Below are 24,687 nucleotides of genomic sequence, written 5' to 3'. Positions count from 1 at the left end.
ATATATAAATAAAACCACTTGTTTTTACGTTAGTAATTCCTTTTGTGCATAATTTTATATTATTGTTAATAATAAATTAATTAAAGCAACAAAACAACCTGAAGAGCCGGTTCGGAGCCGAAAGAGCCGGCTCTTTTTAGTGAGCCGAACCGAAAGAGCCGGATCTCTAAAAAGAGCCGGAAATCCCATCACTAGAGTTCAGCCAATGAGCCCCAAGGGTCCTTTTAGTGCAAACAGGAAGCAGAGCCTGTTGGACGGGGTGCGGCCTCGCTGCAAGATCCCAGTGAAACCCGAACCTGTAACTACAGCCCAGGTCAACTTCCTAAAAAGTGAGCTGCAGAGTCAACACCCCCCTCCGCTTACTCCTGGCAGCCTCTCTCTGCTGCTGTTGGAGAAACTAGGGTCATAAATTAATTAATTAATTAATGAAGTGTAATGGTGTAACAATTGCAAATTTTTTGTACTTTCTATAGCAGCGGTCCCCAACCTTTTTTGCGCCACGGACTGGTTTATGCCCAACAATATTTTCAGGGACCGACCTTTAAGGTGTCGCGGATAAATACAATAAAATAAAACTAGTACCGGTACCGAAAAAAATAAGATTTATTCATAACACACGTGAAAAGACCCAGGAAAACCGAGTTAACGATAAAAACGATAACACAATAACGCAAAAAAACCTAAAAACCATACATTTCACACCTGAGCCTCAACTCTCGCGGCCCGGTACCAAACGACTCACGGAACGGTACCGGTCCGAGGCCCGGGGGTTGGGGACCTGTATTCTATAGAACTAAACAAAGCTAAAAGTTAGATTTAACTATTAAAGGTTCTTTGGTCTGTTTTACGCTCTATTCACCCAAGATTTGTAGCCACGTAGTCTGAACCAGCGAGTTTTGCTGTGTATTTGGTGTTCTATGAATTAAGGCTATGTCCACACGTACACGGGTATTTTTGAAAACTGAGATTTTCCATTTTCGTTTTAAAAAATAATCCCGTCCACACGTAAACGCAGAAGGAAAACACTGCTAGGAACATGCCAAAGCAACAGGTGGCGATATATTCCTAACCGTGTAGAAATGTTGGCCAATCAGAAGTCTAGAAGCCTCGGTGGGAAAAAGTAAACAAAGCTGGGGCATAGAAGCAGAACCGAGTTGTATGTGTGGAGGGACAGTAACTGTGTGTGTATATGTAAGCATTTAAACACTGCAGAGAGTACAATTAACAGTATTGTAGAAATTCATTTCACCAAAACAATAACGTGGCGCACAGTGTGACGTCAAAAAAGGCGCACACCTTTGACGCTGCGTTTTCTCCGTTTTTCTCGTCGACACGTAAATGCTAAAAATGAGTTTTCGAAAATATCCACCCTGGGCGCGTTTTTAGAAATCTCTGTTTTCAGTGACAGAAAACGCAGTTTATGTGTGGACGAAAGGTGCAAACGCATAGAAAAATCTGCGTTTTCAAAAAGAAGTCAAATTTCTTTGCGAAATAAGATTAATTTTCGCTTTACAAACTCTTTTCTGAGGAGTTTTTGACTTTATTAGTATTTTAATTTATTCCGCCATGATATTAATTTCATGAATTATGGTCCTATTAAGAGTAAAACCGGATGAAGTAGGGCATCCTTTAGGGCAGAGGTCAGCAACCTTCAACATCAAAAGAGCCACTTTAGCTCCTCCTACCAAACAACGGGAGAAAAAGCCACATAGGCAGGTAATGGGGTGGGAGAATGTATGGATCAGTAATTGTATAAAACTGTTAGTTTTGTATAAGGAGGAGGAATTTTATTCAGGCCACGGCCATTTTGAGTGGAAGGTGAGTGATATTTTGTCTTGCTGACACGTTGTTGTTCTTTTAGACACTTTAAATACAACAAAGTGGATTCTGATAGGCCCACTTTGTTTTAACCCTTTTTTCCCCTAAGAATAGATATAATCTTACATAATATCAAAGTTAATTGCAGATTAACCTTGCCAAGCTAGCTAGCTAACCAGCACCCTGTCCTCTAAATTGGTCACGTCTACATTCAAGAGAATCGAAATGGCGATGGATTACAAAGCAATATTAAAAACGACTTCAAAAATGTTGTCAACAAATCGCCGCGTGCCAGAAGTTAAACCCATCCTTTGTAGTCGATGATAATGGCATGAAGTTAGAAGATGTTTAGATGTGCAAACTCTCATGAAAGTTGTGATGAAGACATTTATTTGGACTGAAGTGGCAAATGACACCATCTCATCATGCAAGAGGTTTCTTATAGCAAACAAAAGTCACATAACTTGTTTGTTTTTAAGCTATGAAAGCCGTTGATTGATTGATTGACCAAGTTCCTGTGTTTCCATATTTGTTTGTTTCTGTTCCTTAACCCTGCTGATGGAAGTGTTTGTAATCTGTTATGCTGATGGTAATTTGGACTGGCTGTTTAAGACAGTAACTAAAAATTATTGCTGTGACTCCCTTGTATTGTGGCCGATCACTTTTATTATAAAGGATCTTGTTATTTGTACAGTTATACGTTTATTTAAAAACAAAAGCCTGATTTTAATCTGTTCCTCATTTTCAAAACGTGTTGCGGAGAAATAACTCTACAGGCCTGACCAAAACTAGAGCAACGAGAAGACATACAGGAAGGTTTTCTGGGTGGGAGCAGCAGGACAGAGCCCGAGGCTGTGAGGGATCAAATTTCTAGGTGTCACAGAAGCAGTTAACGCCTTAAATAGACTTTCTTACAAAATTTACATACTGAATGAAATGCTGAAATGTTACAGCAACAACACCGATATACTCAGCAGAAATTCCACGAATATCCCATTTCTGTTATCTCCAGTGATGAGGACATTGTCTGCTTCTAAGCGCAGTGACTTTACTGTGCGGCATTTGCGTGACACGGTTGTCTTTGTCATAATGGGCCTGCAGATCAGATTAAAAGCAGAAATGTTTCCACACTTCTCGTGCTCATGTGAATGCGAGTGAGATAAGGATGCGCTTTTCCCTCTTGTGTCACGAGGCGAGTATGAATTCATTATAGATGACTTTGATTCATGTGGCTTAGCAAACTTCCTCATTAAGGTGTTTGATAGTGCAGCTGACTCATGCTGTTATCTGTCACGCAGACCCCTGGCTGCTCCGAATGAAAGGAAAAACTCCCTCGGAGGAAAAATAGTGGTCACTTTGACGTCACGCGCTCCATAAATGATGGAAAGGACGGCGATGTGCCTCATCCTGGTTCCTATGGTTACAACCGTCCAATATACCGTAATAAATGCAGTGTGCAGGTGGTATGATAATGCAAAATGCACGAGGATTTATGAGGCTGTTTATTTTTTCCGGTGGTGAAAACATGTCTGTGCGGAGCCTGTTTTGACTCTTGGATGGACAGCCAGCATCAATACAGCCACGCAAAGAAGCTTAGCTATAATCCTGGCAGTGGTGAGACGTCGCAGCTGTTTTTCCTCGCCTGCTGCCGCACTAGTTAATTTGCAGCAAAACAGCCTCATATTACAGTCAGAGATCAAGAAACCAAACTACCAGTGTAAGACTTTTCAGCTGCTGCCGCCGCATGCACTCTCCTGTTTGTTTTTAGTTCCTCCTCCAAGAATGAACCAATGAAACTGTGCTCACAGGGATCAAAGACATCTCCTGTCTGCATACTGGTTCTTGAGCCCCTTGAAAGCCCCCTTATAAGCTACAGCACATTCTACTTAGGCCTGTTAAAATGAATCTCATCTCAGCTCTGGGCTACCTGCAGGGCATACAGTGGATTTTTAATCATAGGGATGGGTACTTGTCCAGTCGTTTCAGAGAGACTCCAGAGGATCATTTGGTTATACAACTTTATTAAGTAGAGAAAGTACAGTACGTCCTGTAATTATCTGCCTGGCATGGGTCAATGTCAGTACTAGTACCTTCTGTAAAAATGACACGAGGATGCGAGTGCAACAGAACTATGCAAACATCAGTATATCCAGTGCAGTTTACGTGTGAAGATCCCACTGGTTACACTGTAACGTGTGAAAAAATAACCAGGTTGTGTCCTTGATATCTAACGCAAATTAACATTGGCTACATTTTGGATTTTTTTGCCAGCAAATCTCTTTTTTAGGATTTTCTCAGGTCCCACCCGTGCAAGTGTGAGTAAAATGTGTGTCCTACAAAAAGGTCTTCAGCTTTTATGTTTAAATTTACTGCATACTGGAATATTTTCATTTTATACAGTAAAAGAGACGTCTCTTTTTTCTGCAACTCACCCAAACCATTATTTAAGTCACTTTGTTAGGTACGCCTGTTCAGCTGCTCGTCAGCCAATCGCATGGCAGCAGGTCGGTTCATTTAGGCATATATTAAAGGTGTCAAAATGATGTGCTGAAGTTCAAACTGAGCATCAGAATGGGGTAGAAGAGCCATTTAAGTGACGTTGAACATGGTATCACTGTCATTGCCTGACCTGACCACAGTATGAAAGATGGATGTAGCTACCGTGACATCATCCACTGTTTCCTGAAGTCCCATTTTGGAGCCTCGAGAAAAAAATTCCCTTATTGCCATCTCAGTTGCAAAAAAACAGAGCAGGTCTGAGCTTGCTCCGGACTTGTGACTGACTAATTTGTAGCCAATCAGTGTGCGGTTTTATACCACAGCTAATCCTCCACTCTCAAGTAGAGCTTAAAATTTTCAAAATAGACTTAAAAAATAACCAAAAAGATTGAGTTAGTCAGTGAACTCAGAAGGTAAGTCTTTACAGAGTTCAAGACAGAAAGCTGTTTTTTAATAGACTTCTATAAATTGAGAGTCCTTTGTGACCACCATCTGGTGCCCTAAAAAAGTCTAAAACACTTTTGCATTGGCTTCATTTCTCCTATAGAAAAGCTACGTCCATGTTTTTACCATCTATGAGTTAAATGAGCAGATGTGAGATGTTCAGAAATGACAGGTCTACTAGGATTTTCCTGAACAACCATCTCTAGGATTTACAAAGATTGGTATGAAAAAGGATTAATATCCAGTGAGTGTCATTTCTCTGAGCAAAAAACACATTATTAATGTCAGAGTTCAGAGCAGAGGTCAACGGTAACTCAAATAACCAAGGCACATACTGTAGAAGGACATCTCTGAAAGGACAAGACCATAAACTTCTTGGGTGCCACTGCAGTCAGCTAAGGAGAGACAAATTGTAACAATTCAAAGCAAAATTGGACAAAAGTGGACACCAAAACTGTTCAATAGACGATTTGAACATTGTTTTCTGGTCTCATGAATCTCAGTTTCCACTAATAATGTTCATACTGAATGCTTCCTCTGCCAAGTAATTACTCAGGGTTATGGTGAATCTTTAATGATGAGGACTATTTTTATGTACTCATTGCTTAGAGTTGTTTGAACTGACTCAGTATTCATGGTGAGCAAACAGATGACGAGAGAGATAACCAGCAAGCATCATAAACAGCACAGAGTTGCAGTGGTTAGTGCAGGACAAGAGTGAGACAATAACAGGACTCAGGTAATCCCGCTGGTGTAGCAGATCAGTGGATTTAGAGATTCATCAAAAGCCACAACTTATTGCACATCATGGAACATATACAAGGAAATGTTATCGTGTCATAGCAGGAAGTAACAACAGTATGCGTGACTTATAGTTTTCACTAAGTGTACCAGTAAGGAGAGTCAGTCTCCAAATAACAAGAATCCTGGAAGTACCTAACGTAAATGGAATGTGGTCAAGAATGTGCATAAAAATGGACCAACGGGTTTCATGTAATCCAGTTTTTAAAGCCTGAAGCTACGAGTTTTCACCTTTGCCATTTTTACTTTTTAAAAACAGACACCAGAAGCATGGGACAGATTTGACTGTGAAACCGAAAGACACTCTTCAATCATATGGCAGGCCCTCCCTAAAACATATCTGGCTTTATCATCAAAGAAGACGGCAATCAGTGGTGGAAAGAATCGACCACGATAACATCAGCTGAAATCTCAGTTGACAAATGGTTTTTGTGTGTGTGTGTTTTTCTAAACAAACTGTTAATGGAGCTTAAAGCAAGAAAACCCTTGCAGCAAATGTGAAGAATTAGAAATTTGATGAAATATTGACCCATTAAAATAAATGTATTTTTGATAAAAATCCATCTGCTCTTAAAATCTAAGAGCGAATTTGCCCCGCAATAGGACACCGGCGAGCTCCAGCTCTCTGCAGTCAATGACTGAGTGAAGAAAGTTCAAAGCTTTGCAACAAAAACAACACCTTTTCTCTGACTCACAGGTGAGCAGGAAGTTTCAGTTTCTACCTTATGCAATAATCTGAAATCTCTCAGCTTTGAGGATCTGATGTGTGGCAGCATCTAGATGAATTATTCCCCTCCACCCCCAGCCCCTAAAAAAAGGCTCAGAGCTCTTGCTGAGTGTTGGGGAGGATGCAATCTGTTTCCCTGTGAAATTTACCACTGCAAGTCATTATCTATTAAATCACTCTCACTGTTATCTGCAGAAGAAATCTTAGCCCTGGATTGACTCTTAAGTCCATAATCAATCAATATGAACAAGCAGCTATCTCGGAGGTGTGCACGCTCCGGTCAAGAGGCAATTTCTCAGGCAGCCCAAGGCTCTAAGATTTAGCTTCAGTGGATCCACTGAGATGTTAATGTGAAGCGATGGCAGCCAGGTTCTTTCTTTGGGCAGACATTATGTCTACTGATTATATAAACCAAATATTTCCCAGTTTTGGATTTCACACTGGAACTTCAAAGCTCACAACAAATTCAGAGGAAGGAGCCAAAATATCCTGCTCTTTGAAAGATGAAAGTCCTCCTCCTCCATTACTCTTACACTTCACATAAATGTCTGCCGACTTCAGCGGAGCCCGAGCGTTTTATGCTTCCTGATTGGATGATTTAACTTCCATTCAAATCGAAAAATTCCTTTTTCTTCCCTTTTCCCCCCCAGAAAATGTGATTTGAGCATAAAATATGGGTGAGACGTTAATTACCATTCAACGAGGTCTCCTGTTTGCCTCCCTCTGTGTTTGTGAACATTAATGTTTGATCACAAGCTTCTAGTTGCTTTATGTGTGACATTCTGGGCACGGAATAAATGTCATAAAGAGATAGCTATCAGAAATTAATTTCCCTTCTAAGTCTGAACTGTCAAATGTGCATGTGCCGAAACCAGATAACGCCCGCCGAGAAAATGTCACCATTTCTGCAATATCGTTTTGCACAACAAACAGACAGGAGCTATCACGCTCCCCCCGACTCATTATTAAACAAGATGTAACTTTGAATCGGCGGTTGTTGCTCCCCCGTGCACCTGTGCACAGCTACACCTGGCCTTGGTGCCTTTTTTTCCATGTTCGACGTGTTTAATAAAGAGTCATTTACGAGCAAGCATGTTGACTCTCCTGAAGGTGTGCTGTGTGTACATCAGACAACAACGTCATGGCCATTATTCACTGTCACTTCGGTGTCCAGGAGAAATATGACTGCCTCAATAAGTGTGTCTCTATAATCTAACCAATTAAAGCCACAGCTTCTTTTTACCAGCAGCCAGCTGTGCCTCCCTGTGTAGCCTGTGAATGAAAAGCAGCACCCCGAACTCCTGACCTATTAGTCAGGTTGTCATGGAGGAGCAGCCCTTGTCTGCAGGCTCTTTGTCTCTCCCTCCATCTCGTTGTGTCGACTATGAGACCTGAAGCGTTAATCATGACTAAAACATCCAGATTTCTTAAGAGGAAGGGCTTGGCTTTACTCAACCTGAGCCTGTGGAAAAGGGACAGGTCCCTCTCATCACAGAGTTCTCAGAAAACAAACACAGACGAGCACATTTGCAAAGAATTCCAAGCCATTTATGCTCATATTATATTCGCAAACACACTTGTTTTCCTCTGCGGATAATGCATTGTTTTGGCACATGAGCTCACTTGTTTTGTCCTTCACCATCTGGAATAACAATATGAAACATTATCAGAGTGCGGCTAATCCCATCAGTGCTATCAAACAACAGAGACTGTTTCATTTATAATGAGATCTCGTAATGAGGCTGAGTTAATCCCTTAAGCTCGAGGACTGCACATCTGATTTTGATTTCGCAGCGAGGACGTCAGCGGGAGTTCGTCCTCAGCAGACGTGTGATGACGGTGCGCTGACGTCTCAGTGCGATGAGTCATGCTCCACATCCCCGCTGACGGTACCTCTTCATCACCTCAACACACAGACACACACACACACACCAGTGCCACTTGTCACTCTCCTACAGATCTCTCCTCTGAGCTCCTCGGCTGCACTCGTCACCTCACATCCTTTCACAGCAGCAGCAGCACATTTCTCTACTGACAACCACTGCATGAGCTGATTTGCACAGGCACACTGTCTTCTCTGCCTCAGCCTTCAGAGAGCATGGTACCTTAAACATTAACCCACCTATGCAGTGTGTATGTGTGTGCAGTGTCAGAAACAGCTTGCCCCCTCCAGTATCCCATCTGCTTCCATTCTGCTGCAGTTCCAAATGAACACATACGTGTAAAGTGGCCACTCTTGTGTGTTTTCCCTCATCAGCCTGTTTGAGCTCACTCCACAGGAGAGCTGTAATTTTCCGAGTTTTAAATGTGAACGTCAAGTTGCAAAATCATAATAGGAAGTGTCTTTTGTGAGCCACAAATGACGAGCGGGACAGGGTGGTCCTGGAAGTCAAAGGATCCCAGAGGCAGGTTCTGTGTTTGAGAGAACGACGAGGAAGATTGAAAGCAGCTATGAATACAAAGCAACAAAGACCAGTGTATCCACTAAACAAAGTTTGGCATATGACATGCCATCGGACCACATCAGCAGCAACAGTTATAGCAGTTCTGGACAGCATCACTTGGTTGTCATACAAAGAGGAAAGAAGTAATAACCTTAGTAATTTAGACCGTGTCTTTTAGATGCTCGTCATCTGAAGCATGCTGACCTCTTCACAAGGCTTAATGCCCTTAATTTAAATTTCACACAGCTAACATACAGCACAGTTAACCACAAGCTGCTTTTAAAATCAGGTTTGGTCAGCCATCTAGTCCTTATCATGCTCCACTAATCTCTGTGCCTCTCCATCTGTGTGTTTTGTAGACAGCAGGCATGGATGGTAAAAAAGGTGCTGGTGGGGCTGAAGAGCTGTCTCACGTGTGGTCCTTCATGTCCCCCTGCACAGCAAACACTGGAAAACAGGCTTTTGTTGTAATATGGTGGTTGTTCAACACAGCATACAATACCTAAGGCCACAGTGGACCAACAGTGTGGTGTTTGAGTGCAGGCATCATGTTTTGACACCAAGGAGAGTAACATTTCAGATATGAGGGTTGGTCAGCAGGTACAGATATTGACGTCCCTCTCAAGAAGAGTACCATGGTTAACCGTATTCTGTAGCGGGAATGGGATATATAGTTTATATAGAGAGTTTTACCTTAGGTGGAAATGTTTGGGTAAAAACCAGTTTTTAGCTACGGAGATGATGAGGATTAATACAGTGTAATAACAAAAACACATGAATAAAATAATCACTATTTTATAATCTCAGAGGCCACAGCCAAATGTTCATTTGCTGATCATTTTTTTGTCCTTTTATAAATTTTTGAAAGCTTAAGTTTTAGTTATAATTAATCTTTTTTTTTTCTATTTCCTGTGTTTGTTTTGGACCTGAGCAATGTGATAACAAAAAACGTACTAATATGGCCATGAAGAATTTATAAGACCCCAGCCACACAGGCCTAGAGGCTAGTCCACAAAAAATGAGGGACATGAGGTAAAAAGGAGAGTGGCTGCGAGTGGTTGCTTAAGGCTGATGACAGTCACAGAGAAAATAGAGCTATAGTTTCCCCAAAAGTTGATTCATCTGGACGTAGCATTTTCAGTGGGAGAAATGTTTCGTCACTCATCTAAGTGACTTCTTCAGTCTCAGCTGATTGCAGGTTTCCCAATCTTATTAACAGTACATTTGCATAATGACTGAAACTAGCACGACTGAAGGAACAATGGGCTGGGAGGTCAGTTCCTTGATCATTAATATGCAAATTCTAATGACCATTGATCATCAACCACTGATCAAAGCCCACTGATCAATGGCCATGAGTACCATTCACAGAGAGTTCAGTGGTACTAGTTTCAGTCATTATGCAAATTTTATGAAATCGTCTTACAAATGACATGACTTAATGTGTTTAATTATCCCCACAGTGCATCCACTAAGACAAACTCTTACTGTGTTTTTTCAGTGAGTCAAATTCTGCTATTACATTTTCAATTAGTAATTAAAACTACACTCTGTTTTGGTGATGCACTATGAAATATAAACTATGGATGAGACTGATCTCAAAGCTACCTAGCATTGCATCCAACAAAATAAAATAAAATAAAACAAATGATGGCTTATGGAACTGGATCTGGAAATCCGGCCTCAAGAATTCACACAGTTTACTTTGATGAGAAACACTGAGTGTATATATAGGCTTTGTTTGTTTACTCCCAAATTATGTACTCTGATTACTTCTTTCGCCACTGTTTTTAGTCGTCATCACAAGGATCATTCTTGTGGCCTTCAGATAATATTTTAGGTATAAATTGCATAATTGCAGAATAATAAATCTGTGAAAAACCACACCACAGCAAAAGTAGAGTTAAGGGGAAAAAATGCAGTGCCAAGTTAACCGGGCCTATCAAAGTGGGATAAAAGAGGAACACAATAACCAGCAACCATAAATAAAAAGCTGAAAATAAGCACTGTAAGATTAAAACTAGACAAGAATTATAAATCCTTATCCAGTACCAGTGTTACTCTACCAGGCCTTACTGCTCTAAAATAAACAGTCTACCTAAAATTCAATAAAAGAACATTTCAGTTTAGGAGATTTACTCTCCCTCTAAATACCCCCTGCCTGACCACAGAAAGCAGAAGTAGATATAAATGAGGGCAGTGCTATATTACAACCCAGGCTGTCGATGTGAGAGATAAGCCTGCTAGCAGTAGGGGGAAAAGGTAAACATCCAGGGAGATTAGATGAAGGACATGCACAGTTCAAACAGTGGCCTGAGTGGCAAAATACTGCTCGCGGCGCCAAAACAACTTCATCATCTAGATTTCAGACGGAAAAGCAAAAGGTCAGTTCAGTTCAGATTTAATTTTAGCTTAAGTTTGATACGTTAAAGCCACAATCTACTGGGCAGTTGTTACAAGCAGAAGTAGTTATGCCGACTCAAAGCTGAGCCTGATCTTATCTAGAGCGTGTTACAGCTGTCAGTGCTTGCTGGTCTGCTCCTGAAGCCTGAGGACTGGGTGTGGTTTCAAGTCAGCCTGCTGTCTCTTTGCTGGGAAAGGGACACACAGACACACACGCATAGACCAAAAGCTACAGTCAAACTTGTTCAGGTCACGTGACACAAGTGAAGCCAAAAGTTCATCTTGTTCACATCTGCTTCTGGAATCCCTCACTGATGACAAACAGTGAAGCGAGGCACAAAGTTGCTCATAGTACTGTGAGTTATACCAAACAGCCAATTGTTTGCCTAACTAATTTTGCACAGGGTGGAAACACCAGTGTGGAGATGAATGGTTTATGTAAACGGGTTTTCCACAGAGGAGCATCTCAAAGGTCACATTATTCATTTGACCCAGTTGGTTCTGCACAGTGAGTCACACAGAGGAACTCCACCTCAAAGATTTTCTGAATGGACAACATGGTTAGATTTAAAGAGACGGGGGAGGTGAGCTTGTGTGCACTAAAGTGACAGACACCAGTGCACTTGCGTGGCAAGTGAGTCATCCTACCTGTCTGCTGGCAACTAACTAATGTAATGGAAAGCAGAACTGCCAGTTCTTGGCCGTGTCTTGTTACAGTGGGTGATAGGAAGAGAGATTAGCTTGCATAAAGAACAAATGAGCATGCTGGTGGTCCATAGGCGCTGCACAAAGTAGTCTACATGATGGAGCTGTACACTGTCACGTGGGGGCGGTGTCAAAAGTATGTCTCTTGTTTGGCTCATCTCAAGGATTAGCTTCTGTCAGGTAGGACACACAAGTCACAGAGAAAAATAACATTTTTTTAGTGAAGTGAAACCAGAAGTTCATATGTGTCCAAAACTGGGTCTGTACTTCTCTTTTTGAGCTTTAATGGTTTGAGGTTCTTCTTCTTCGTGGTGACCTTTGATGTTGTTTCCTTTCCTGCTCAAGTCAACATTTCAACCAACCAGCATTCAAATTATGTTTAGTGTCATCATAGCTGTCCACTGTGAGCTTTTTAGAGGACTCCAGTGTGCAAGTTTGACTACTCTGAATTCCTGTAATCCCTGTCTCTAGCTAGCCAAAGACCCATTAAAACTGGCACCAGTGCATGGCCATAAATCCCACACAACACCCTTTTAATTATTCCTGCAACACAGAACACGTCAAACTGCTTTTCTGTCTGTGTTTTGGACACGAACAAGCCACTATGCCAGTCGTCTATCCTTACTCACAGTCAGACTTGATCAGGCTTGATCACTGTGAATCTATCTGTGCGCTTTCCTGCTTAAAGAAGTGTCGCCGGCACCTGTCTGCTTCCCTCCCTGTCGGATATGGGTGTGCCTCAGAGGCCTTGGGAAAAGATTTCCACACTTAGCTTAACATCTTAAAAAATGCAAACAAACAGAGTGCTATTTCAACGGTCATTGTATACTGTCTGTTTGTTCCAACTAAATATTTGTTATTTTATGTCACACACGCACATGCGTACACTTGAAAACTGACAAGTTGTTTTATCTGTTTTACAAAGGCTGGATGTCCCGTATGTCCGAGTGAGTAGCCTGAGGCTTAACATGAAGTAACAGTTAGATTAAAAACAGGAAATGAAGTGTGCAGGAAATACTTTGGTAGACTTTAATAGCCATGTAACTGTGTCTCTTATGCTATTTATAGACTTTGCTCACTGTCCATTGTTTTTTAGATCGTCACTGGTGAACATTTCAAGCTTTAATTGAATGGCAAACCCACTTATATATTACATAACCGGTTATATTTAAGCCGTCCTTCATTCCCAGGTGTCACTTCAATTAGTCACCTCAAAATTTACCTTGGGTCCCACTCTTTTGGGGTCATTAAAGGTTAATTCATCAAGTGTCTGTATATCCTTGACATTCCTTGATCTCTGGTGACATCACTGCTAGCATCAGCTTGTCAGTACTCATTCACAGTATTGCAGTGTTGGTTAATGGGGAAATTATGGGTCAGCAGGGGTAGTGTGTGGGCAGTCTGTGCACAGGAAGACGGACAGCCCGTCTACCAGCAGAGAGTGTCTGTTGTCAGATGGCAGTAGTGTCAAAAACGTGTGGTACAACCGGTCTATTGGCTTCTCTAGGTCCTTAAAACAGCTGTCAAGAAGAGCAACATTATAAAAACACAAAGAGCTGAAGTGAAACTGAGTGTTAAAAACAATGTCTAGTGTCCACTGCAGCCACTATCTTGACTTTTCATGCTGTACGCTTTCTTTTTTCTTTCTTTTTTAAACATTTTTCCTATTCCTGGTGAATGTCACAGGTGAGATTTTGGAAAACAGCTTGAAAATATGTTTGCGGTGGTTGAAAAATCCTCTCCGTAGGCTCTCTGTAGGCAGATAACCTCAGCAAATTTAGTAGCATAAATTAAGCATAAGACAGTTCACCACTTCACAGTATCATTGGGTCATGGTATTTTAACTGAATTAATATTGTGATGAGAAACCTGGAAAGTGAATGATATCCCTATAAGCACAAACTGTACTGTGTGTTTACAGCTAAGTAGAACAGTAGGAAAAGTTGTTAATATCAGCATGTGAGCGTGTTAGGTTAATAAAGCCTTATAACAGATGTTTAGCCTCACAGCACTGCTTAGATAGGAATAGACTAAGAAATAAAGTGCTGTAAACAGCTGTTCCCCCCCACAATTACATCTTTTAGATCATTAAACAAATTTTAATACAAAGATAACTCAAACAAAAACTATCACCACCATGTTTGACAGCTTGTGTAATGATCTTTTAATTAAATGCTGTTAGTTTTACCCCAGATGTTACGGGAGTAAAATATTCCCAAAAATTTGACTTATGTTTCGTCAGTCTGCAGAATATTTTCCCAAAAGTCTTGAAGATCACCAAGATGTTTCTCTGGCAAATGTGAGATGAGGCTCTGTGTTCCTTTTGGTTGGCTGTGGTTTTCTCCTTGGAGCTCTCCCAGTTATTGTTAAATCATGAAATCTGACCATAACTGAGTAATTTTGATATGCTGGGCTTTTTCCTCCCTTTATAAATGAAATAATCATTTAAAAACTGCATTTTGTATTTACTCTAGGTAACTCTGACTAATATTAAAATTGTTTGATTATCTGAAATGTGTAATTATGAAAAAAAGGAAATCAGAAAGAGGTGAAATACTTTTTCACATCACTATGTGTTTGTTTGTATTTTATTATATTTCCCATCTCTTCCAAGCCAGCATTGCACTCCAACAACACTGTCACACAGACAATCTCAAGGAAACCGATGAAAATCAAGCAGAGATTCTTCTTCTGTGTCGAAACTTGCACACCAATTACCCACAAAGCAATTTGATTTATTTGTTTGGAAGCGTGTAGTCTTCAGACCTAAGCAACACTGCTTCAAGCAACATCTCCTGAGACAGTCTTTACACTTAAAAGAGTCCAAATGACTTTAGAACATTTCTTCACACATGCTCCAGTACTCACAAAGACTTGCAAACAGAATTTGTTGTTCAAAAGTAACAAAGTTTCCCTTTACTGTCAGACAGGAGTGCCTTTCTCAGTCTTTAGAATATTGGAGGAAACCAGTCCAGGATTTTATCAATTCTTCAGTCGGATCCAGTGTGATATTAGAAGGAAAAACGTTTTGCACTCACACTGAGATCCATGTATTACAAAATTACAATGATTGTTAAGGTGAGTCTTACAGTACTTTCCCATGAACGGAAGCTTTATAAAGTGTCTTTCACCTTTCCAACAATAAAGTCAGAAGAGTAAAGGTGGTGTAAGCAAAGCTCCAGAAGTTACCAAGCCCACATCCCCTGGGGCCAAAGAGAAGGAGATTCCTCCCCTCCACTTGTTTGTTTTTCTCTCCTCAGAAACTGACAATAGCCGTCTCCTGTTCTTCTGCCCTTCCTTTAGTGGCTATTCATAGGTGTATTGCAATTGCGTTTTGCACTTCACATTCTCTCTTATGAACTTGATGAAGATGAGCAGAGAAAGAAGGAACTAATTATGTTATTTTGTATTTTTTTGATCCAGATAACTGTGTTTAAAATTGTAAGATAGGATTTTGGCCCCTTAGCTGAGAACACTACAATCATCTAGCTATGTGTGTACTTTGATGCTTTACTGTCCTGTCAGGAGATGGTATAACTCACATACTGATAATAAAACCCCAATGGTAACTGAGTCGATCTGACCACACTTATAATAATTCATTCTGGAAATCAAATGAAGGTTTTAATTTTGGATTATTTTCAAACTAAACTCTAAGTGCCACTTTGCCAAGTTTATATGAATGTATCTTAACATTCGTTAGCCTGAAAGCAGAAAAGGGATGTTTGATGAGTGCTCTAAATACTGACAAATATCTAATCAGCTGACCACATGCAAACAACTGAGTTTAGTATCTACACTGTTGGTTACCATGATCTGCTGAAATTCAAACTCAATATCAGAAAAGGGGAAGAAAAGTGAAGTGGCATGGTTGTTGGTGTGAAACGGGCCAGTTGGAGCATTTCAGAAACATGTAATATAGTGGGTTTTTCCACACAACCACCTCTAGGGTTAATAGAAAATGGTCCAAAAAAGAGAAAATATCCAGTAAATGCCAATTCTGTCTGAGAGAAAATACCTAATTGGTGTCAGAGCTCAGATGAGAATGGTCTGACTCTGCCAATCTGATAGGGAAGCACTTCAGAGGGTCATTAATATGGCCCGAAAAGTCATTGGACATCCTCTTCCCTCCCTGAAGGACCTCTACAGCACTCGCTGTCTCAAGAGCGCACGCAGCATCCTACAGGACTGCACACACCCAGGACACCGGGTATTTGAGCTGCTGCAGTCTGGCAGGAGGTTCAGGCTGCTGTGGTCGCAGACGAACAGATTCAAGGACAGCTTTTACAACAGGGCAATAGCCCTGATCAATGCAAACAGCTGAACTGATTGCCTAATTCCCTGGACTTTTTCAGGGGGTAACAACAATAAAAATAAAAATATTTATATTCATAACAAGGTTCAATAATAACTATGTGCAGTACACATACACTTATTTTTCTTTTTATTACTTTTATTACATAAGTTGCTGTGTTGTGTTGTGATGTGTTGTGTTGTACGTGCTGACGTGGGACAGTTTTCCAATTTCATTGTACTATTGTACTATTGTACTATGTGTGGCTGTGCAATGACAATAAAGACTCTTATCTTATCTTATCAATAGTAACCCAATTTGTTACAATCAAGGTATGCAGAAGAGCATCTCTGAATGCACAACACATCAAACCTTGAAGCAGATGGGCTACAGCAGCAGACCAACACTCTGGTCAACTAAGAACAAGAATTCGAGGCTCCAGTTTGCACAGACGCACTAGAACTGGATAGTAAAGAATCACAGTAACGTTGTCTGGTCTGATGAGTCTCAGCTTCTGCTGGGACTTTCAGATGGTAGGGTCAAATTTAGCATAAACAATCTGAAAGCATTAATCCTGCCTTGTATCAACAGTTCAGGCTGCTGGTGATGTAATGGAGTGTGGTATATTTTCTTGGCACTATTTGTAGTACCAACTGAGTATTGTTTAAAAACACAGAGTACCTGACTATTGTTCCTGACCATGTCATCCCTTCATGATGACAGCTTACCCATCTTCCGATGGCTGCTTCTAGCAGTATAACAGACCATGTAACGAAACTCAGATCATCTCAAACTGGTTTCTTGAACATTACAATTCACTGTGTTTAAATGGCCTCCAGAGTCACCAGATCTCAATCTAACAGAGCACCTTTGGGATGTGGTTCAACTGTAGATTCACATCACGGCAGCCAACAAACTGTGTGATGCTCTCATGTCAATCTCTGTAGGATCAATCAATCAATCAATCTTTATTTATAAAGCACTTTTCATACAGAAAAAATGTAGCACAAAGTGCTTTACATAGTTAAAAGCAGCCCACCCCACCCTCCAACTCACTCCCCACACTCTCAATACACATATATCCCCCCACCCCCACCCACACACACATACACACACGCGCACACTTAAAGAGTAAAAATTGGGCTGGGCTCGCATGAGCCAAGTGAGGAAACATTATAACAGAGAGCCGTCTGCACCGGGAGCCGGTCACAGACTGCAGCCTCCGGGCTGGGCACACAGCAGGAGGGAGGCCAAGGAGCCCCCCAACCAGGCTGAGAGGACCCCAGAGACCCAGCAGCCACGGTCAATAACAGCCCCGGTGCAGAGAGCGCCCTCCGAGGAAACGGAGGGCGATGTTTCCAGCACATTGTTGAATATATGCCATGAAGACTTAAGATAGTTCTGAATGCAACAAGAGCTCCAACTCAATATTACAATGGTGTACCTAATAAGGTGGCTGGTGAGTGTATATATCATGTAGACATATCATATCCAAGCTCTTAATATTTCTATTTAAAGTTTGTTTTAACATGTTTTATTTTGTAAACCAAGAAATTTAAAGTTGTTATTTTTTTATTTTAATAAGTACTTGTAATAATAATAAGCTGAACAGCAGTGCCAAATAAACAATACATGGATTGATGATAAATAGCACACAATACCCTCATAACACATTGTTGCAAAACTAGAATAATTAGCTGGCTGGCACTGTCCATCTGGACTTGGATAAAACTATTAATTTAACTCTGACACTTCCCAGTGGTCTAATTAACTCCACTTTAACATGTATGCTGCTGAGTTAGTTCTCAGTAATGCCAGGAGTAAATGTACGCCAACACCTTTGGTGCCAACACGAGTGTTAAACCTTCTGTTTATGTTTGTTGACAGCTGGCCAAAATAACCGTAGGGTGCACTCTCTTCACAGTGAGACAGAGCTAAAAATACATGTGCTGTGCATAATGTAAACTTTTCAAATTACAGTTCCTCCTTTTGCGAGTTTAGCCGTACAGCGAAAGCAGCTACTGGTGATAGATAAAGTTGTTGACTTTGGGGTTGCGCAGGACAGATGAGGTAGGCTCGCTCCGGCTCCTGAAGGTTTTATGAATGCTAAAGTGCCCGTCCAGAGATCAACAGATGTTAGCTTCCACTCCTCTCTGATAATGACCTGCTGATTGAGGGGATGCAGTCTGTGTCTCTGACTAAGTAGCATCTCTCAGCGGGAACAGAACTGACGCACACTTCTGTTCCACAAAAAGGCGAACATGATGAAGTCTTTTGTCACTTGTAGTCTTTAAAGGGCTCTGAGCTTTTCTTTCTCACAGGACAAACGTCAGCGTTCCTTAATCTTTTATTCTGTAACCAAGTGGCTAAACACTGCCAACATTTGCCAGCGTTTCATCATCCTTGTGTTCACCTCCTTTCAAAATTCACATTTGCATTTCATGATCACATTAGACACTGCAGCCAGCCCATCACCCACACTCCGAACTAAAGACCACTCCACCGCCCTGTGCTGAATCACACTGGCACCCTTCTTGCAGACAACGGTGAAGTGGCATTGTGCGCAACAGGTGACTAACACAGTTCAATCCACTCAGCAATGTGCCTTCAAACAGAAAGAGGCTGCTGAGATTTAGCCTCATTGTCTTATATTTTACAGCCATCACGTCTACAGTGAAACACAACATCTGTTGCTGCTTAAATTTACGCAGGCAGGTACAAGCTTATCCCTTGAAACATCCCACACTACTAAAATTCTCAAACGTCACACTAAATATTTAGTTTAGTGACAGACGAATATAATCTAAACCAGCACGAAGCTCTGATTGTCTACCTTTAGGCACAAATAAGTTTGACTCCACAGCACACAGCCCTAATCAGCTCCATCAAAACAATCATTAACTAACCTCCTGCTGTCTCTTACTGCACGCACAACGCTGGGCCAGATTCCAGACAACACCTCAGACACTCCTCGTCCTTACCTCTCACACATCATGTCTCCGTAACACAAACAGAACCTTATGTACAGCACTCATTATAACCTACACGCACACTGGGGGAAAAACACTGTGTTCAGTAAATCTGAACAAAGTTCACTGAACCTTTTTCAGTCTTTCACTGATACATAGTATTTTGGGGCGTATAGATGTTTTTCTTATGAATTACTCTGAATTACAGCTTCTCAGTTAATGGTACAGTATGATTTACACCTAGAAAAAAATGCAGACAAATGTGATATTTGTTACTACTCTCCAGTCAGAGAGCCACTGTCTAATAATCTTTAATTTGCTCTAATGGGTGTGGGGCTATTCAAACATTAGTACAGAGCTCACATTATGGCTTTTAGAATTAAATTAATGGACACAATTTTACTTTTTATGAAATTGCTTAATATGGAATAAAATGCTGTGCGGAAAAAATGTTACAGCAACATCATGCAGGGGGAAACAAATCGCATTAAAAACATCTGCTAATATGTTTTCGTTAAGTCTTTTCACTGGTGTTATACACAATCTCATCTAATCACTGTGGTGCATTACTGTCTCATTCTCACGTGTTCAGGTTATCTAGAACAAACATTTAAACTATAAACAATCGGGTTTTCTGCAGTGACACACCAATCTCCTCTGTGTTTATCCTGACTCTTTAATGGTGTAAAGGTTATAAACCCAAACCAGTGGCCATAACGTGAGCGCTGCGCTCCCATAGGTCGGGATGTTGTGAACGCACCGGTGATAGGCAGCCTTTGCAGGCTGTTAGGAGGAAGCCATCTGCTCCTGTTTATGGTCCATTAACCCTGCTACCCCTGGATAACCAGGCCGCCCCCACAGCAACAGGTTCAAGAGGTTTGGGCGGCTAACTGGGATGATATCTAATTGTCATTCATGTTGAAAAAAAAAAGTAACAGCCCACTTCTTGTTTCCGTTTCATTGCATTTCATTAGTTCATAACATTATCATCAAACAACAATAACTGGAAAGTCCTTACCTTCCCAGAAGTCCATAGGCATACTGCGAATCTGTTAGCAGTAATGTGATCTCTCCTTTCTGCATGGACATGACACACTCCTCCAAGGCCTGCAGGTCTCAAAGTACAAGTCATTTAGAGGATTGAGTACGTATTATTTGAATTACACAAAAGACAGTGTCTGCTTCTTCTAACTGACTGCAACGTTAGATGATGAACTCCAAGTATCTGAACCTGGTTTTCCGATATGCTAGCTTAATGACTGTCAATGTCAGTCTGTCTGGTTGGTCTTATAGGTCTCGTTTGGACTTGGTTGTTTTGATATTAGAGGACAAGCAATAATTTTACTCGTGTGCCGCTGAGGTTTCCTCTTGTGCCACCACAAGAGGTTGATGGTTAAGTCTAATATTCATTGGATGGCTTACCTTTACATTTGGTTTATTATTTATTCATATATAGCTCAGAATATCTTCTGAATAAATAAGACAGAAAAACGTCGGTGAGCAATTCTGTTTTTTTTTTATGATTATATAACTAATAGCTATCTCATGAAGTTTCTTCCTGTTAAAATTGAGTTTTTCCTTCCCACAGTCACCAAGTGTTGGCTCATGGGAGATCGTGTGATTGTTGGGGTTTCTTTCTAATATTTTAGGGTCTTTACTTTACAATATAAAGTGTCTTGATTGACTATTGTTGAGAACTGGTGCTATATGAGAAAAAACTGATTTGAATTTAATTGAACCTCATCAAGAGGATTCTGCCTCATTTTAGCAGCGCAGCAACAAATTATTTCATCTGTAATTATCTTATGAGCAGTAATTAAGTAGTAATTAACCAGTTCCAGATTTTTGGTTTCTGCCTGGCTCTTGCTTCTGACCTCGACTACACTTTTGGTTTTTTTCTTTTTTCTTTTGTTTTAATCACAAACAGGCCCATGTTCTGAGTCACTCAGAACATGGGCCTGTTAGCATGGGCATGTTAGCATGCTGATGTTAGCTCACGGACTCAGCAGCTTGGCTAGAGAGATTTCCTGACCTACTTTTTGTGTCTCTATCTGTCACTGTGTGATGTAATACAGAGACAAACAAGTGTGATGTAATACACACTCTCAATAATGCAGAAACACACGTTGTGGCAGAGGCTTAAAGCTTTCACCTGGTTCACATCTCCCTCTCCAATAACAAAGACAAGCTTGCAGTCCTTTTCCACCACAGTGCGGTCCTCCAGGACACACTGCATCTTTACAGTAACCTCCTGGTCCCAGGCAGGGTGCGGGCCCTGTGGAGTCCCAGGCTCCAGCACTTTCTTCCTCAACAGCCGGTCCTCTGCGTGAGGAAAGAAGAAAAGATTGTGCAGAAGGAAATGGGGTTAATCTGCTGTGGGTAAACACGTGCTCAGAAACAGCCACAAACAGGCCGGGCCTTAGCTCGGTCACGTTTTGGTCACTTGTTTTAGTTTGTCGTCAAAACTATATGAGACAGATAAAGGTTATAAAATCTAATTTATTAATTTTTTTAAAGGATTTCCTACCAACACATAATGTATCTTACCTGTAATCTCTGTCCAATCTTCTGCCATGAACAGGTCTTCAAAGCTTGTGGAAGTCCACTCCTGTGTGGCATATTCAGGAAAGAGACTCTCCGTGGAGCTGTCCCTCTCCAACACATCATCTTCTGTTGATGGGTCTTGAAATCTTACCATCTTCCAACTGTTTGATTTTTTGAATTTCTTCACTGCCTTGCATCTTGTCTCCCCACTCTCTTGCTCAGGATCAGAGGGGCTTTTTATCTCAGTGTCTTTATTCTCTGCTGCACTTCTCTCTGTTTCAGCCTGCTCACTCCCAAACAGCTCCTCGCCTTCCTCTGCAGGCGCACGGGGCAGCTCATTGAGACTGTTTCCATCAACAAGTCCGAAAATTGCCTCCTTCACCTCAGAATCTGTAGCCATTACTCCAGGGTCATTATGCGCTTCACAACATGGCTCTGTCTCCATTTCACTACAGAGAGCATGAGCCTCCAAAAGAGATGATCCTCGTTGTTCACCCAGTGGTTCCTTAGGTGTAGGTTAGGAGTTCTGTTCACCAACTATGGTGTGTCAGTGCAACAAAATATCTCCTTCAAATAATATTTACAAAAATCCATGTTGCGCTTCAGTAAATCCAGGTCAGATCCTTAAATCCTAGCTTCATCAGTGGTTTTTTCAAAGTGTTGGTCCCATGCCTACTTTCGGTACTTCTGCCGCACTTTGACCTGTCCTTTTTCCGCTCGTATCAGTCTTAGTCTACGTAGTTCAGTGATGACACTTTAGTACACACACACAAAAATGATCAATGTAAAGAAACTGCAACGCATCGACGCACTCTCAGCCAGCAGGGCTTGTGCAGTGGTAATCTACAGGATTAGAAGAGAAAAACCTAATCTGCCAGAACGTCTGTAAGCTTCTTAATGACTTCACCGTTGTGCTCCATAACGCAGTTTCCATGAATGCAGTATCTACCAATGAGCTCTCAGCAGACACAAGCTCCCACTTAATTTACCCCAAGTTGCACTGGAGATTTGTATATTCGCTGAAGTGTCACAGGATTCACAGATGACCCGTGATAACACCCAGGCTGCAAAGATGACCGTGGATTACAGTTTATGCACAATCCATTTGGCTTTAGTCACAGTTATTTGTTGGAAATGGAAATAAATGCAGTGTTTTATCCATCACACTTTCCATGCGATGTTTGCTTTTGTCATGGTTGTAAAGAAAATATATGCAAATGTTTCATCTTTAAAACACACAAGCCAGATTTTTTTAAGCTGCTATTTAACTTTACACCCCAGGCCAACAGCAGATTTACATTAAAGCAACACAACATATATACACTACATGAGTAAAAGCACTGGGCTGTCTACATATTACAGCTACAAGAGCTGCTTGGCCATTGACTCATGCCACAAAGCTTCTGGTGCAGTTTCCTGTTGATGTTAATGCCAGAGGAAGTTATTGAATCACTAGCGCATTGGCAACTTTTACAACATCAGTGACCATACTCTACGAGTTTACGTGGTCTGTGCCTTTGTGCCTTTTAGTTGCTGTGGTTCTTAAATGCTTCCACTTTGTAATAATACCACTTACAGTTGACCATGGAATATCCAAGAGAAAAGACATTTCAGAAACTGACTTATACTGGTTGCATTGTGTTATAGTATCATGCCCATTGCATGGCTAAGGTGCTTGATTTGACACAACTGTGGCAACAAGACTGAAAAACTCTGACTTTGAAGATTATGAGGTGTGGCCCAAAAGCATTTGTCCAAACATGTATGGGAGCAAGATATTTGGAAAAGTGAGATTTCTTTTTTGTTCTACACTTCCAATTAGATTTATCTCATAATAAAAAGTGTGATAAACTATTCTGCTCTTTTTTTAAAAACTAGGAAGTGAAACTTTTTGGATTTAAAATCCCTTTCATGACAATGCCCATGAGTGCGGGAGCTCAATCGCTGGGAAAAATGCCCTGCCCTGAATCCAGGAACCTCTGGCTGTGGGGCAACAACACTATCGTTCACAGGTAATAATACAATGCTATCAGGTTTCTGCTAATGTAACAGAAAACCCCCCCAGAAAATAATAACCCACTGACGTTGTTTCAATAACAGATCACTGTAAAATTATTTCCCACTTATCATTTTACCATATCAACACAGCAATACCAAAATCTGAAGCATTGCAAAATACACCCTATTAAGTGGTTTATGATCACACTTTTATTTCACAAATAGTTTGTAAACCCTCAAGTAGAGAACTGGCTAATATGTATAGGTAAATAAGAGCTGGCTGTGCTCTTTAATCAGCAGCTAAAGTAAGTTATCTGTTAAGAAATGAATGAAAGTGCTTATTTGATTTCTGCCATATGGAGATAAGATAGGCTACACATGTTTTTATGTAAGGAGTTTGGTTTGGAATTTCTTTAATACTTGCTTTAGTTTTTAGCCAGATTTAAAGGAAATAATAATAATAACAATAATAATAATAATAATAATAATAATAATTCAAAAAATTGTTTGGTTCCAGATCCTCACACGTCAATAAATATTATTTTCTTAAATTTTAAATGAAGATTATCTGAATACAATTATATATATATAATTGTCCTTATATATATATAATTGTCCTTTTATATATATATATATATATATATATATATATATATATATATATATATATATATATATATATATATATATATATAAGGACTGGCAGGTTAACTATTTATTATACTTGTCTGCTGTCTGCAGTTAAAACTCGAAAATATGCTATTGAAATTAAACATAAATTACAGCTAACATCCCATCAGGTGTAACTTTTTATAGTCTACCTTATTCTAACGTTGCAAACAGTCACGACATGCATTTACCAAAACCCCGGTGGATGAGATTAACTTCGACCAAACCCCAAACCTCGAACGGATCAAAGAGCAGATAAAAAGAGACCGGGGTGTCCGACGACTGGAACTTCTCGAAAGCGAAAGTACGCGTGTGTACGTGCGTGCGTGCGTGCGTGCTCCTGTAAGTGTGTGTTAGCTCCGCCCACAGACG

The 24,687-nt window shown here is 40.7% G+C and overlaps 1 protein-coding gene across 1 annotated transcript in view; it reads right to left on the bottom strand.

The window, feature by feature from the left end:
• fkbp16 (FKBP prolyl isomerase 16) overlaps positions 1-24,163 on the bottom strand; it is a 34,619-nt gene extending 10,456 nt beyond the window's left edge. Inside the window, exons 1-3 of the mRNA XM_085412176.1 lie at positions 21,652-24,163; positions 21,257-21,426; positions 20,123-20,211 (exon numbers count right to left, since the gene is read on the bottom strand). Coding sequence (XP_085268302.1) covers positions 20,123-20,211; positions 21,257-21,426; positions 21,652-22,093 — 701 coding nt within the window. The 5' untranslated portion in view covers positions 22,094-24,163. The remainder of the gene's footprint in view (positions 1-20,122; positions 20,212-21,256; positions 21,427-21,651) is intronic.
• Positions 24,164-24,687: the final 524 nt, after the last annotated feature.

Source organism: Rhamphochromis longiceps, linkage group LG7 (genome assembly GCF_057381845.1).
Source record: "Rhamphochromis longiceps isolate RC_006_pf linkage group LG7, R_longiceps_female_GT1.1, whole genome shotgun sequence".
In the NCBI taxonomy this organism is placed as follows: domain Eukaryota; kingdom Metazoa; phylum Chordata; class Actinopteri; order Cichliformes; family Cichlidae; genus Rhamphochromis; species Rhamphochromis longiceps.
Note: the sequence above shows the minus strand (reverse complement) of the source record. Positions and strands in the feature narration are given on the sequence as shown.